General features: G+C 36.3%; 1 protein-coding gene across 2 annotated transcripts in view; it reads right to left on the bottom strand.

Moving 5' to 3' along the window:
• Positions 1-3796: 3796 nt before the first annotated feature.
• LOC576226 (dynein heavy chain 12, axonemal-like) overlaps positions 3797-16199 on the bottom strand; it is a 57421-nt gene continuing 45018 nt past the window's right edge. Inside the window, exons 54-67 of one of the 2 annotated variants that reach the window (XM_030972455.1) lie at positions 15045-15203; positions 14476-14620; positions 13901-14125; positions 13324-13503; positions 12507-12647; positions 12026-12163; positions 11067-11300; positions 10381-10569; positions 9592-9695; positions 8769-8880; positions 7649-7879; positions 6625-6716; positions 6134-6201; positions 3797-5683 (exon numbers count right to left, since the gene is read on the bottom strand). In XM_030972455.1, the coding sequence (XP_030828315.1) occupies positions 5493-5683; positions 6134-6201; positions 6625-6716; positions 7649-7879; positions 8769-8880; positions 9592-9695; positions 10381-10569; positions 11067-11300; positions 12026-12163; positions 12507-12647; positions 13324-13503; positions 13901-14125; positions 14476-14620; positions 15045-15203 (2209 nt within the window). In that variant the 3' untranslated portion in view covers positions 3797-5492. The remainder of the gene's footprint in view (positions 5684-6133; positions 6202-6624; positions 6717-7648; positions 7880-8768; positions 8881-9591; positions 9696-10380; positions 10570-11066; positions 11301-12025; positions 12164-12506; positions 12648-13323; positions 13504-13900; positions 14126-14475; positions 14621-15044; positions 15204-16199) is intronic. The other variant, XM_030972456.1, reaches the window with a different exon arrangement.

The following is a 16199-nucleotide window of genomic DNA, read 5'->3' as shown; positions in this document are numbered from 1 at the left end:
TGAATTTCACAAGCAGCCAAAGAACAACACACCAAAGCAGGAGAAAATGAAGATTATCAAGACTGCTGCCTCACTGTATAAAGAATGATGTCAAGTTATTAAAAGAAAAATTACATGCAGTGACGCGTTTACCTGCATTTCTTTGTTTGTTGGTGAAAAGGTAGATTGTGATGCTGGCATCTATTGGGCAAGCCATAATGCACGCAAAACGTCCAGGGGTTCTCCTTGCTCATCTTCAGCTTGGACTACAAATGCATTATCAATTCTCATCTCGATTTCTGATCGACACACATGCATGCGCAATGCTTCTAATGCTCTTATCCGGTGGTTAAGAAATATGAAAGAAGTGCGGCAATGAAGCAGATCGTTCTGCAAGGCATTTGATGACGGGCTCAGGACCCCAGGAACTTCTTGAAGTAGTGTATGCCATATATGCTGGTTGGAAATGCGATGATTTCTAGAGCTGCATGTGCGGGGCCATTTACTCGTTGATGCTGCTCTAAATACCATGCTGATACCAGACTTGTATAATGTACATCTGCCAACGAGTACAAACAACCTCCGGAAGCTCCTATGGTGTTCACTATAGGAATGTCCAGAGGTTAATTGTTCAGCACCCATGTGTTCCATGTGGAGTAGCTAATTTCGGAGAGCAGCCCACTTAAGTTCTCTCTCAAACAACTACTAACGGACACCATCTTCCTAATCTTCACTGTGACGTAGCAATTGACGAAGAGCAGATTCCTGGAATTAATTGTGATATGCATCAGAAGTTTAAAGCCACAGTTCTTGTCGGTGATGTCACAAACCTTCTCATCTTGCTAATCTTCTACGCTGATCTGAATGCAAAGGACTTCTTCTTTTGCACCTGAGCCCAAGGCAACTCCAAGAAGAACCGAACATGGAATATCAAACAGCTGAAGGAAACTCTAGGAAGTAGTGTGTGTGACTACTTTCTCCTTGCCATGTGCTTCCGGGCTGCGACACAACGTCTCGCATATTTGGACTAGGGGAAGGCGTAGCACTGAAGAAAATCACTGAAGAATGCACTGAAGAATGACGACTTCTGTGAGCTTGCCATGGTATTTAGTCCGAGCCGGCATCAGACCTGAAGAAGGCCATTATTCCAGCTGGAGAGAAGGCACTGTTATGCCTGTATGGTGGTGACTCAATAGAAGATTTGCGTAAAGGTATCACCAACCTTGTCTGCCTTAGAACTTCAGCAGCAGGAAAGTTCCACAGTCTGCGTGTGTACTATCAGATATTCGAATGAAAAGGAATGGCAGACAGCCTGACATTGGGAAACTGAGTTGGCAGGTCATGGATGGGAAGTATCTTCCAATAAAAACTGATAAAACAGCCAGCATCCACATAACACGTTAAGGTCATCAGATGTGGATGCATCCTGTAATAACAACTGCACTGGGATTGTAAACCAACATAGACATAGCTGCTTTGAAATGCATTGTAAGGTGAGAATCAACACTAACTTTATGCAAATTAACCTACTTAAAAAAATGTATGTGTATATGCAAATTAAAAAAACCTAATAATGAAACATTTGAAATATAAAAATATTTGTACAACATACATGTATATACAGTGTAAGTGTTGTTGCAATAAGTCTGAATGTAACATATAGGACAAAAAATATAATTATAATAAATTCTTTACAAAAATGTTTAATTTAGCAGCCATTTTGAATTTAAGCAAATTAAAACACTCAACCGGGCATATGAAACCTTATGCAAACAGAAAATTTCTTGGAAAAAACATTTTAGACTTTCAAAGTACACTAAAAGTACGCTAAAAAGTATGTATGGTGAATATTGTGACCAAATCTAGGAGAAACCCTAAAATTGACGGCCATTTTGGATTTATGGAAATTACACGGATAATGTAAGGTATACATGCTATACCCCTAATATCTCTACCAACAGCTCTTGTGTTTGTACAGATACTCATAAGGGCCAGTTTTTCTGAATATTTTTATTTTAGTTTTTTTCAATATAATTAAAATGATATTATTATTATTATTATTATTATTTTAAATTAAATAAATGTAATGCTTCCTGGAAGAAATTTCAATAGTTTGAACATATTTGTGGCTTACACCCAGTACGACCAATTACAGATCGATCAATCGATCTTATTTACTGGGTGTAAGCCACAAATATGTTCAAACTAAGACATGATATTTGTCTAGTACATAAAGAAATAACATCGCTGCTGAGGTGATAAATTGAGCATAAATTACATGTTGGATTGTGTGAGTGTGGGTGTGCGGGGGATTTGTTTCAGGTGTGTGATGTATCTGTAGTATATGGGTATTTTAGTTGATACAAATTGTACAGCAGATCACTTTTCCTACTCCTTTAGTACCACAACAGCCTATACAAGTTGAAAAATATGACAAAATCTATGTGAAAAACCGGCGAAAAAGCGGCCATATTGGATTTATGTAAATTAGGGACACTTCCACTACTTGGATTTTTTTGGACTTTTAGTATGTCATTTTGGGGACCTTACTGAAATGCATTGCAGTGAAAAATATTTTATTGCAATTTGTTTGACCTCAAAACACAATATTCCTAGCCTATAATATCTCTAGCTGTTCTCTCCCAGTTCTCATGCTCAATCTTTCTCTCCCATCCTCTTTTTTTTCTTCTCCAATATGCACAAATATATCACAAATTGATTATTTCTACTAGTGTAAGGAATGTTTATTTCCCTAGTTTCCCTTTTCTTTTTCTTTTTTTCTCCAAATAATTTTTCAAAAGGCCTAGCCATATAGTCACATGCCTTTTCATATACTACTTGACTACCAGAAGAAAAAAAAAACTCCTCCTTTTTCTTCCTCATCTGCTAGATATTGACAATTAAGCATCATCACAAGTTAGTCTTGGTTTGCAAAACAGTTTATGGCAATCTCCACTTTAACTGACTTCAACTTGATAACATTTCTCCACACGTAACTTAATTGTATATCCATTGTCTGTTAGTGTTTTCATGCACTAAAACTTACTATTTGCTAAACCATCATAGTCAGAGGATTAATACAAAAAACAATATATGACACTTAAAATGTAAGAGAAAGTTTCTTTTGTTTTTATTATAGGTCAAACAACATCACAACATCATAAGAATTTCATAAGCATTGGAATATATATCTCTTTTCATATATAAATGGTTGTGAAGAACAAAGATATCACAAAAGCAGCTAATTTACAAATTATACAAAAATATATGTACATTTACAATTCTCAATTCAAACTGTCTTTAGAACACTTACTTTCATTCAAGGTTCTGTCCAATTATTACATTCACAAGGTGATCAAAGTAGGCACAAAATATCTGAAAGAATCTGAAAGGTTAATCCTTCTCTCTAGTCCCTCACAGACAAGTACTTGTATATATTTTCACAATATTAAAACTCACAACTTTTCTGATCCATTCTTCCTAGAAAAAAGTGCTATACATTCACAATTTAAGTGAATATTCCATTGCCAATATAAGCATATATATATATATATATATATATATATATATATCAGTTAACATTAACATGTATTGGTTTAAAAAGACATTCCTTTTTACATCAGTTGCATACATAAGAGCACTGAAAGTGCTAAAGGCATGGAAATATTTCTGACAGAGGAAGATAGAAAACACTTAATTTGGTCACACATTATAAACCACCCTAATCAAAGAAAAATCAAACATTCATTTACATGCCATAAAGTTTCATACAATAAATCAAAATAGAATTGCTTGTGTGGTATACAATACTCTAATCCACATTCTTATATCACAATTATTCCTTCATAGAAAGAAAAAGGAAAATAAAAGTCACTTCGGTGAGAATGGACGGGAATACCTTGACATCGGACAGAATACATATGCTTACCAGGTGCATGGACGGAGGTACATTTGGGAAATGTTTACATCCTGACATACAATTATTTACAATAATGCATATTACACAAATATATATATAGCGCACCATCTCATTGCAGGAAATTCTGAGAACAAAGTGCATGTAACTCTCAAACCTTTACAGAACTGCATACATACAAGATCAATTTTCAAAATAAATATATCATGACATATCTGTAAGTGTAGAGTTAATCATTGATTCAATCTAAATATAATTCAAAGAATGCTAAATAACTTTTTATGATTATGGTACTATGTTTTATAGTCTCACAAATTCTTCTCAACTTACTGCATCAAATTAAAAATCAATCACAGCAATGATCTGAAAAGAAAACAGTCAAACATTCTCTTCTCTTCTCTCTCTCTCTCTCTTTCTCTGTCTCTCTCACATACATGAATTGTCAACTGAAGTCATTTCTTCCCATTAATGAAGTCAATCTAGTCTCATTGCCATTCTACATGTTTATCAGGCAATAATTCCATTCACTACATCATAAAAAGTATGAAAACCCTCATAAACTTCAAGAGGGTATTCACAGCACACACTTATTTCAATTTACAAAGTCTTGAATGTCTTGCATGTAGTTATATATTTACAAGGCCTTAAAAAAAAAGTGTACAATCATCACAATAAAGCCTTTTCTATATACATATCACCTTTCATATTTACATGTATGGCTCTCTTCACATGTATTTACAATGTCATTTAATCCTCATCATGAATTTCAAAAAGAAATATCTTTTGAAATTAGGTATAATACAAATATCTTCTACAAAATATTGAAGAAAAAAGGCATAAAGGCATAACAGTTTTTTCTATATCACTCTTCATTTTTAGGAATGCCCTGTGGATAAAGACCTCAACATTTGTTTTCAGATGTTAGTGTTTACAATAAAATATACCTCTACTGGGCTGTATTTGATTTGAGTAGATTTTTCTTCCAACTGCAAATTTGACAGTATCATAAATCTCACAGCAGTATAAGTATCAACAATATTAGCAAGTGTCTTTTTTACTTGTAGACTGCTTTTCCAGTTCCAAGTAAATGGTCAAAAAGCTCAACAGTGTACTTACAATGTATCTCACAACTGATAACTATTGCAAAGATCAAATATCTTGGATGTATGATACATAAGTATTTTGTACATATATATTTACAGGAATGCCATAAGAATATTATATCCAAGATATATGAGTGAAACATTAGTAATCAGTTGTCATTAAATATACACATTCGTCCAGCAATGTTATTTCAAGTAATTGATCTTGCCAATACATGTACAACCATAGTCCATTACATCTCCAATATCTTACAATATAATTTACATAACTTATATGTATGTATGTATAGACACTGGTTTTGGTCTGAACTCCGCATTAGATATGATGTGGAGCAAGTGGATGCACACATAAATATCTTACGTAAAGTAGTGATACCTCTCAAAAGGTGCATCCCTTTGAATCTTCTCCATACAACGAACCTGCATGAAGGAAATCACAGAGGCAAGCATCCCCTTAACAAAATTAAGTACCGGTATAAAAACCTAGGATGTGCTCAGTCGTCCAAGCCACAGAGGAGGGCGACGCCCCTCTTGATCCAGTGATCTACCGGCCGGTCAGTGGGCAGATGAATGGCAAGGACAAAGTTGGTAGAGTGACCGGTGGTGGACAGGGTACCTCTCCTCTCGCTGGTCTTGTACAGAGGGCTGATGTAGTCCCCTTTAGCCTTGAACTCGGCTTTTATGCCTGCAGAAAGAAAAGAAGGGAATTAGAAATTACCATAATTACCAAAGCGATACCTAGTCACACACCCAATAATAATAACAATATTGGGTTCTTGTATAGTGCTCATATCTGTCAGACTTGACACTCCTAGCGCTCCCGATTATTACCCTGGCTTTAGCATGGCTGCCATTACAGTGCTCTAGCATTTCAAGGAATTAATTCCTGCCAGGTACCCATTTTCATCTCCTGGGTTGAGTGGGGCAAATGTAGATCAAGCATGCAGGGTCTTGCAAAAGGACATTAGTGCCGGGGCGGGACTCGAACCGTATGAGAACAAATATCCAAAGTCTTTTGAATGATTACCAGAACATATTCAAATCTACTATCTTATTAGAGGTGTATTCTCTCACCCTTGGAAAATTATTCTGACTCCCATATACTTATTTAACAGAGAAAATAAAAGATTCTTACCTGGTTTGATCCAGATGATTGGTACAGAGTCAAACAGAACCTTGGGTAGTGACTCTCCAAGCATTCCCCTGGAAAACAACAAGAAAACACGATATAATCAGAATTATTCTTTATAATTTGCATTAAATCAAATTATTATGATTCATAAATATTCTCTTCCTATACAATTTGAAAACAATTTTGTGATTATTCACAAGTATACAAACTCTATGAGGAGATATTATTCACAATTACTTTTAGAAGGGTTATAAGATAGTGCAGTAAATCAAATGGGACTGTTTAATAATAAAACTATATCTTACATATCCAACAAAAAGTCAATGATCCAAAGCAATATGAGTTTTGAACAAACAAGATACAATTTACCAGATTTAATAAACAATTTCCGGTAGTACATTTAAGAATGACAATTTTGGTTTAAACATGTTATATCCCTTTCATTATTTACCAAGGACCCAAGGAAAACACTATTTTTCCAAATCAATATTTACCGTTTCCTGTCCCATCTAGCTCCATCCAAGTAGAGTCCATTCACATAAACACCATCGTCAGGAGCCTTATCAGCCGTCTCTGAAGGCAGCACCTACATATGTGAAGAGAAATATAAGACAATATTATCACACTGAAGATGCTCTTCATTTCCCATTTAACCTGCATTTTGATTGGCACTGATTCCAAGTTTATTCTAGCTCAGTATATTCAATCCATACAAAATAGAGAATGCAGGAGGCGTGATGGCTCAGTGGTAGAGCAGTGGTCTCGTAACGGGTATGTCCCGGGTTTGAAAACCAAGTAGAAACACTAGTGCCCTTTGGTAATGCGTTAATCCTCATTAGCAAGTCCCTCGGAGAGGAATTAAAGCTGTCAGTCCCCTGGTTGCATACTAACAAGCATTCACATGCTTTCTTAGCAGTCAGGTAAAACAAACAAACAAATGTACAGAAATGGTATTTAAAAGTAGTGGTATAGGTAGTGGCTTGAAATGTACCCTCTGTTAACCTATTATTTCTGTAATCATATATTGTCTTCATGGCACAGCTAGGGGTGCGTTCGAGTGACACTTTTTCAGCCTAGAAACACGGTTTTCAAAGACGTTTAGTTTAAAACACGGTTGCGTTCAAGCGATTTTTCGTCGGTCTTAAAAATAAACGTGTTTCAAAGCACAAACACGAAACGCTGACAAAGATGCTTTTTGTATCATGGTCGCTAAAAATCACTTGAACGAACGGAGATCTCAATTGTGATTCTATAACATCATTATCGTGGCCTGCTTCTGATTTGGCCGACAGTCGACCGTAAACAAATTCAGAAACGATGCAGCGAAGTTGACCTATACTTCCTGGGTCAAACTGCGCAGTGGCTGGGCTTAAAATGAGCGAGAATCAGCATTGATGAAAAATTGCTTGAACGCTCTCCCGCAGTAACCATGTTTTTTAACGGCGTTTTGATTTGTGATTCATGTTTGTGATTCTAGCTTCATTTTTTGAACGCACCCTAAAAACACAGAGCACTCACCTCAAACTGGAAGCCGCACTTGTCAATGGGTATGGTGTACTTCCTTGCGTAGTTCTGCATGGCTCCTGTAAGGAAAGCCTGAGTGAAGTAGAACCCAGACAGCCAGAAGATCATAGGTTTGCCATCATCGTACCAATCCTGCAGGAACTTCAGCCTGGCCAGGAAATCATTGATGTAGCTACCCAGGGGCTTCAGACTCGGGTAGGAACGCTTGGCCCACACATCTGGCACCTGAAGAACAGGAAACAGGATAGAATACCACTTACATACAATGCTTGGTATCCTTTAACGTAACACAGCGGACAAATTTTTACTTCTAGTGTCACCTTCACAGACCGAGACTTGAGGGTACATGTACAAAGTAATTGGTTGATTAATCACTGATCAATAGCATCATTATTATACTGTAAGTCCCGCGTCCTCCACTTGACTTTTCATTCTCTGATTCTGCTAAGATATCATTATAGTAATTATGACTGCTATGAGAGACATAGATGTTTTTACATGCTCAAGGGGAGGTTACATCGTGCTATCGCCCGAGGCGTGCCGAGGGGTGATAGCACGATGTTACCTCCCCGAGAGTCTATAAAAACAACTATGCCTCGAATGTTAAAGCAGTCATTATAACTTTTATAAACAGAAAAGGGTCATGGAATACATGTGCGACTTACCAATCATGGTATAATTAAACTTTTTTACGCTATCAAGACCTACTCTTTAATAATAGGGTGTCTGATCGCGCGCCACTCGAGTTTGTAAAAAAGTATGGTAGTCGAGCTCCACACAAACTAAGTTAATTAACACGTAAACCAAGGGGATCGCAGTACTCTTACCCGCCTACCAGTCAATAGTCTTTTGAAAAGTGCCCTAGGGTGCCTTTCAAATGACTATTGACTGGTAGGCGGGGCATGGCTAGAAATTACGACTCCAATTTCAACCAATCAGATGGCTAGATTTCTAAAGTGAGGTATATAAAAACTCATAATCACTGTTCCTTTCTTGATATAAGTTATCACCCCTTTGAGGGGACTTCACTTTCACCAAGAGGAATCAATCTTCATCTTCAAGGGAGAATTGCAAGAGGTTTATACAAGCGGCAAATGTTCATAATTTTACTTACTCTTCCGATTAGCAGATTATGAGCCACACCCTCTAGATCAGAGGACATAACAACCAGACCCTTGATAGCCTTCTGAAGATTGAGCAAACTGCTTCGAATCGTAATCAACAGTCTAGGAGATCAAAATAAAGATATAGGTTGATTATAACAATAGGAATGTTTCAGTGATGCTTTCAACATGCTGAACAATAAAAACTTTTAACATAAGGATGATCAGTTGCACAAAGTTATTCCAAAAACAGATTTAAATAATTAAAAAAAAACGATTCACAGGACGAGACATAATTAATGGACATAACAAGCAAATTAAATATTGTTAAAGGCATTGTTTAAAAATGTTAAATCTGAGATGCATCGCCCTACGGGTTATCAGTGTCTGTTATATGGTGTAATATTGAAGCCCTAAAAAAAAATTGCACATCAAAATGATCACGAAGTGCCTCAAATCTTTGAGTGACCGGCTTTACCAATACCATACTCATTTTCCCCAAAAGACTGTAGTTTTATAAAAACCGTTAGGAAAACAAAAAATATAATTTTGATTTCTAATCATAAGTATCTTGATAATCAGAGTCATGGGATTCCTGAATGATCTAAAGGTTTATAGATATGATTGCAGCATGAGCTATATCCAGGATTTTGTTTCAGAATCTGAGGCAATGTCACAGAGTCACTTTAATGTAATATCTGCATTAACACATAAATTCATACATATTTGTGAATCAGATACATACTAATGTGGATAAAACAAGACTCCAATGAAAAAAATTCTTAATTGAAAAATTAAAAGATGTGTTTAGCTTCATCAAAACTCTTTGCTTACGTGTTAAATCTTTCCATCTCCTGTACTAAGACTGTGTTCATACTCTCCCCGTATGTGACTGGATACTTCTTAAGACTTAACTCCAGATCAAAGTTTGGTGGAAGCTGTAGGAATAATGATGATCAGTCAATGAAAAATGTTGATAAATGTCTCATTCACATGTATTAACCATAACAAATAAACTCAGGCTTATAACTCTGTCTACAACACAACAATACGGACAAATGGGGTATACAAAATAACAGAATAAAGTCAACTATAAACATACAATATATATATATATATTAAAAAGAAATAAAATCTCTATTGCATCACAATATATACACACTCACAATGCATACAAATAAATCATTGTGTCAAATTCCAATGAAACATTACATGAAATGTGTTAAACTTATCCTTCACTATATATTTTATATTATTAATAAATGGTTGCATGACATTTTATGCCTCTCTAAGAACTGTTTGTCTTGTACTATTTGAACTTTGAAATGAAAAGGAAAACAAACCGAGGGTTCAGTGACACAAAGACGTAACTCCATATTTTGCCAAAATGAGTATTTGATATCAAAATGTTCAGAAAAATGTGGGCTTTCTAGAAAACACAAAGACTTAACTCCACCCAACACCCCATTGAAGTCAATGGCTAGTGAAACATAGATTTAACTCCTTAAGGCCCAAGTGCTCAGTGACACATAAACCACTTTTTCTCAAAATGGCCAAAATGGAGTTACATCTTTGTGTCACTGACCCCTCGAAATGAAGGTACGGTACTGGAAGAACACTGACCTTGGAGACGATGTCTTTGGCGATGTCTGATAGGACGTTATCTGTAGAGCCACTGCTTCCTCCCATACCCTTGCCTCCTATGGTGAGGAGGATGTTATCAAAGAGGAGTCTGGTTTCCTGCAGAGACTTGGAGATGTCGACATTGTCGTGCATACCAAAGATCTCAGGTACCTGGGTGACTGGTAAGGCCTGTCATATATCCAGGGAGAAGAAGGAGGAATGGTGTCACGTTGAGATGCTTAACTGCTAAACAACATTTTAGGGCTTGTCATATCTAAAATTATATTCCTTTCATCATAACTGATATTATGTGTAGCAATAGACTTTAATCACCACTATATGACTTAAACATTGCAGAAACATAACATTGCAGCTCAATTAATTCTTCAGTAGACATTTTCAGGGTAAAAAATGAGAAAGTGAATGCATCTTTTGAATTTGCATTAGTTTGGAAATATGTTTTCATCAACATGACGTTTATTCTGATTACAATGGTATACAGTTTATCTCTTTATTAAATGGAAATGAAATTGTTAAAAATGTTATATAATCAATCAAAAAATGTTTGACCATTTAACAGGGGAAAAACGGGTCCACTCCTCTTCTCTCTTCTAATACATAATTCTAACTTTGGACATCTGTGTCACATAATTGGAAATAACAAATTTCTCAATAATTATACTGACCTTGATGAACTCAAGGTAGCTCTCGTAGGATCCCTTGGGAGGTGAGTGGTATTCTCCGCTCGGTGAGAACTTGTACTTGGGATCACTGATGATATCCGGAGTGTAGAAGTCTGCAAGGATGGTCAGAAGGCAACGTCGATCCCACTCCTGAGTGACCCTACCACCGTAGTTGCACTCTCCGGTCAGGTATGCAATGGCCGCATACTGGACTTCTTCATAGTCGTTGACAAACATCTGCAGGGTGACAATTAAAAGCCATTTGTATATACAGTCAAACCTGTCTGTAGCGACCACCCAAGGGAAACAGAAAAAGTGGTCTTTGTAGTCAGGTTCCTTTAATACATGTTTCAATGAGAAACCATTTTCAAGGGAAACAAAAAATGCTGTCTTTGTAGACAGGTGGTCACTAAAACAGTTTTGACTGTATCAAGAAAGGTACTAATGATCCTGTAATAGTCCCCAGAGAGTCCCTGAGGCATGCCTCTTCAGTTGCCAGTCATATTCCATGTCTATCTCTTTCTAGATAACGCATTTATTCATAGGGTTCATTAGTACTCTCGTATCTCAAAGGTCATTTTGTGAAATGCATCCCATACCCAGAGCTGCCAACCTTGTGCGACCAAAAAAAGGGAACCATGTTGGCAAAAAAAAGGAATTCATTAAATCAAAACTTACAACCACGCGCGACACACTTCCAATGCTGGTTGCTTACTAACAAGCATTTATGCTTTCTAACCAGTCAGGTAAAATAACCACCACTTAACACCACTAATATATTTCTTTCTAGCATCACTTCATAATGGCCAAATTAGAACAAGTTTTCATCAATTGTACACCAGAGTTAAGGCTAAAAAAGAAAAGAAATGAAGGTTGTCCTCATGTCCTGTATGACACACACTGAATCAACATTGGGCTGTAGATCGACTCATTCTTTGTCTCATCCATTCACCAGTTATTACCTGTAGCTGCCTGATGCTGATACGAAGGTCAGACTCGTTGAAACCGTAGGCAATGTTCCAGCCTAATGGACCAAACTTTCTTCTCTCCTGGACCAGGGCATGGAAGAAACACAGGCCAAACAGAAGTTTCTCCCAGATCTATAAAAAAAAAAGAACATACCGGTACAACAAAACAATTTTGAAGTAGTCAACAAACATACAACACACTTTCAGATCGATAAACATTTCAGGTGTATGAAGAGCAATTTAATGCTAAATTCTTAGCGCTACTGATAGCAATTCATGCTCTCATATTTGTTTCCATTATCTCTTCACTTTTATTGATAATCAGCACGACTTCAATTACAAATATACGTCTTAAATTCATAACTTCATTGTAAAACTGATCCTGAACTTTTTTTTCTTCAATGAGAGCAGCAACAATAAAGACTAACAATCCATGTAACTGTTTCAACAACACCAATCAATTTGATCAACTTACCAGTTCTTTTCCTGGGCATGAGGCAAAGAAGTCTGGATCACTGATAGGATCACTGATGTACGACTGTAGGACGTTCATCCTGAGACCGGTGGGAGGCTCATTTGTCATCTTCACACCATTCTGCAGAACAGTCACTGGGAACTACACAAACCAAGAGCAACACAAAGGCAGAGAGGTTTTTAAAAATGTCTACAGTAGTAATGAATCTGGAGAACAGTCACTGGGAACTACACGAACCAAAAGCTAGGTAGAGATATTTTTTTAATTGTCTACAGTAATAATAAATCACATGGATATTCCGCAGCGACATGGGTATTTGAAGTGAATACATATGCTTTATATGCTTCATGAACGAAGAGCAACACAAAGGTAGAGAGGTTTTTTAAACATGTCTACAGTAATTATAAATCACATAGGTATTCCGCAGCAACATGGATAATTGAAGTGAATATATGCTTTGATAATAATTGCATTCATAATCTATATTCAAAACCAGGAGATGTCATAAAATCCAAAAATAACAAGAAAAATATAGTATTAGCTATATAATCTTACTTCATATAAGGTTCTCCATGTCCATGTTTGAATTTAAATGTTGAATTTATGAATTCAGTACATACTATGACATTTGAAAAAAATACAATGTTTCTAGAGAAGTCTTGCTTTCCCTCTCTGTTCAAATGAGGAAAACCATGTGGAACAAACATTTTTATCAAAATCTAGCTTGAACAATATGCATTTAATGTACACCCTACTACAGATGATTTACATTTCGAAAAATTTCTTTCAGGGATTTAAGAGACCAAGGCAGGCATACCTTGTTTGATGGATAGCTAGTGAGCCAGAGCCTGAATTCCGGGTTGACGTTATCTGGACTGAATTCCTCGCAGAGCTTCTCTAGGGCTGACATCCACGAGACAGCAAGATGGCAGTTCTGAAGTACGACCCATGTACCTTCCTTGATAGCAGTGGCAATCAGTGCTGCAGCCACAGGACCCTGCAAGCATCCCAAGAAAAAGATTAGTGAATCACATGTTTTCATGGTAACAATGACGGGTACGGGTCTCCTAAGATGCCACACATCAGAACTTTTCAGTTTTTCACTATGTTTATAACTGACTCTAAAAGTGCATGATTAATTACACAGCGAATACATTGCTAATTGAACAAATAAGTTGTCAAATACATTTGTATTGTTGCTTTTTTGTAGTTTCCACTTTCTCAGTGACATTTTAATAGTCCTTTCAGGACAATTTCATGCAGTCAACAAAATCTTCCTCCTTTTGTGGCATAACCAGAACATGTCGCGTCTATATTTTGTTACTCACTCAAATACCTTTTCTTATACTAAACTTTCATAAATAATAACACAACCACAACAAAAATGTTCTCACCTGTCCCTGTCCAAGTGAGATGGCATCAAACTTCTCTCCGCTGAATCCCTTGTCTCCAGCAAACTTGAGCAGGGCAGCCATAGGATCAGCTCCAGGGGAGAGCACAAAGATGAGCGGTGCACAAGCGTGGGAGTCGGTGAAACTCTTGGCCAGGTCAAAGGGGGGTGGCTGGACAAACTTCTGACCAAGCTTGCCGATGACGAAATCGGTAACTAGTGGTAGGACCTATATTGAATGAGAAAATATGCAAATAATAAATGAACATTATTCTACGTTTTTTTTTTTTTTACGTTTTTAAGTACTAAGGCAATTCTCATGTTGATTACAAAGCTTAAATTGCATAATAATTTTCTTTATTTAAATAAATAGTTGCAAAAACTGAAAAGCATAGTTCAGGACTACAAGCAATATGAATGGAAATGTATATTATATAATAATCTATAGTCCTGCTCTTTTAATATCCAATCAATTAAATTAAAAACAAAAATGTGGACCATACTTGTACTTATTTTCAGTAATATTCTTCTCAATACAAGTCTTCTATGCTAGACATATCTCTATTACAGTGTGCTTACCTTGTCTGGCCTGAGGCACCTAACCACAATAGCTCTCTGGAAGTCTGTGAGTTTGTCGTGCCAGGGGGCTGGAAGTGTCTCACGGTGGGGCTCCTTGCTCTCATAGAATGTCTTCCATTCTGCCACAGTGTCCTGGAAGTTATCCCTACGGTCAAAATACAAAATTATAGGAAAATAAATTCCAATTGAGAAGGGACTAAGATGGGGAAATATATTTCCATGTACAGATCTTCATATATCCACAATGCTGGACTAATGGAAAATTTAATTTACAACAGAATGAAAAGTTACACTCTGTTCCTTGAAAATTATCAAAAAACAATTTCATGGCTTTCAGGGCATGTTGGAAGTGAATGCTATCAATGTCACAACATGCAAGTACATGTATAACAGCATAAAGAGAAAATCACCCTACAATTTGAGTCTTTATCTGTTCCATTTTAGAATTTTAGATTAACAAGGTTTCGTGAGATGGGGTAACAGTGAAAAAATTGCCAGCATTGTAAATTGAAAGAAGAAAGACTCTCAACCTTTAGTAAGATATTTTCTTGATGGGTAGAGATACTGACCTGAATCCCTTGTAGGCTGGCATGTCACACATTCTGCACAGCTCATCCCAGCTCTTATCTGAGAGCCAGGATGGGTCGGGGTTCTCAAGCTTGTTCTCTAGACCTACTCCTCCAGTCAGGAAGAACATGGACTCAGTTTGATCCATCTCCTTCTTATCTCTAGAATACATTAGATAACAACAAATGATTAATGGATATACTGAAAAAACACTCTTTGCCTACATTCAATCTCAAGGATACAAACTGAAGTTACATGCATATTATCCAGTAAGGATGTGATAACTTGAAGAAGCCCCAAGGGTGAAAAATGTTACACTAACTCCTTGTCTAACCAAATTTATTATTTCATCATGTGTCCATTCAAGTAATAAGGAGACACTTTCATTATTGAACAGAAATGGCTGGGCATCCTCATTAAAGGGAAAGTCCACCCTGAAATTAAGTTAGTTTTAATAGGAGTAGAAAAATGAGAGAAACAAGTCAGTGAAAGTTTGAGCAAATTCCGATTAAAAAATAAGGAAGTTAGGATTTTTGAAGTTGTGATCAATCAAACACAAATTGGCAACTCTATGACGTATCATGCGAGCTCAACTTCCATTTGCTCAGTACTAAAAAAATCTAAAATTTTCATTTTCCCTCAAGAAAAATTTCAACCATACATGCACCCTAAATATAATAATTGCAAATATGTTTCTATACTCCCCCTGCAAGGAACAAATATATATTCCGTCATCAATAAGGAAGAAAACATGATTTTATGGAATATTATGCACAAAGCAAATGAAGGAGAGCTCGTATAATAAGTCACAGAGTTGCCAATTTGTATTTGATTGATCACAACTTCAATAATTCATAACTTTCTTATTTTCATTCAGAATTTGCTCAAACTTTCACTCACCTGATTTTCTTATTATTCTGCCTCTATCGAAACAAACTTATTTTGGGGGTGGACTTTCCCTTTAAATCTACCACATATTTTGTTCTTCATTAAAAAAATGAACATGTCTAAAGCAACACTGTATTATTAGGGTAAAGAAGTACACATATTTGGGTATTTCCTTGTGCTTAAGAATGTAATTAAATGTTTGTCATGCCTCTCTATTATCTCTGAACTATGAATTTATAGTTCCTTACATCTAACCATCATCTAAACAT

Source organism: Strongylocentrotus purpuratus, unplaced genomic scaffold (genome assembly GCF_000002235.5).
Source record: "Strongylocentrotus purpuratus isolate Spur 01 unplaced genomic scaffold, Spur_5.0 spur5_scaffold_6, whole genome shotgun sequence".
In the NCBI taxonomy this organism is placed as follows: Eukaryota; Metazoa; Echinodermata; class Echinoidea; order Camarodonta; family Strongylocentrotidae; genus Strongylocentrotus; species Strongylocentrotus purpuratus.
Note: the sequence above shows the minus strand (reverse complement) of the source record. Positions and strands in the feature narration are given on the sequence as shown.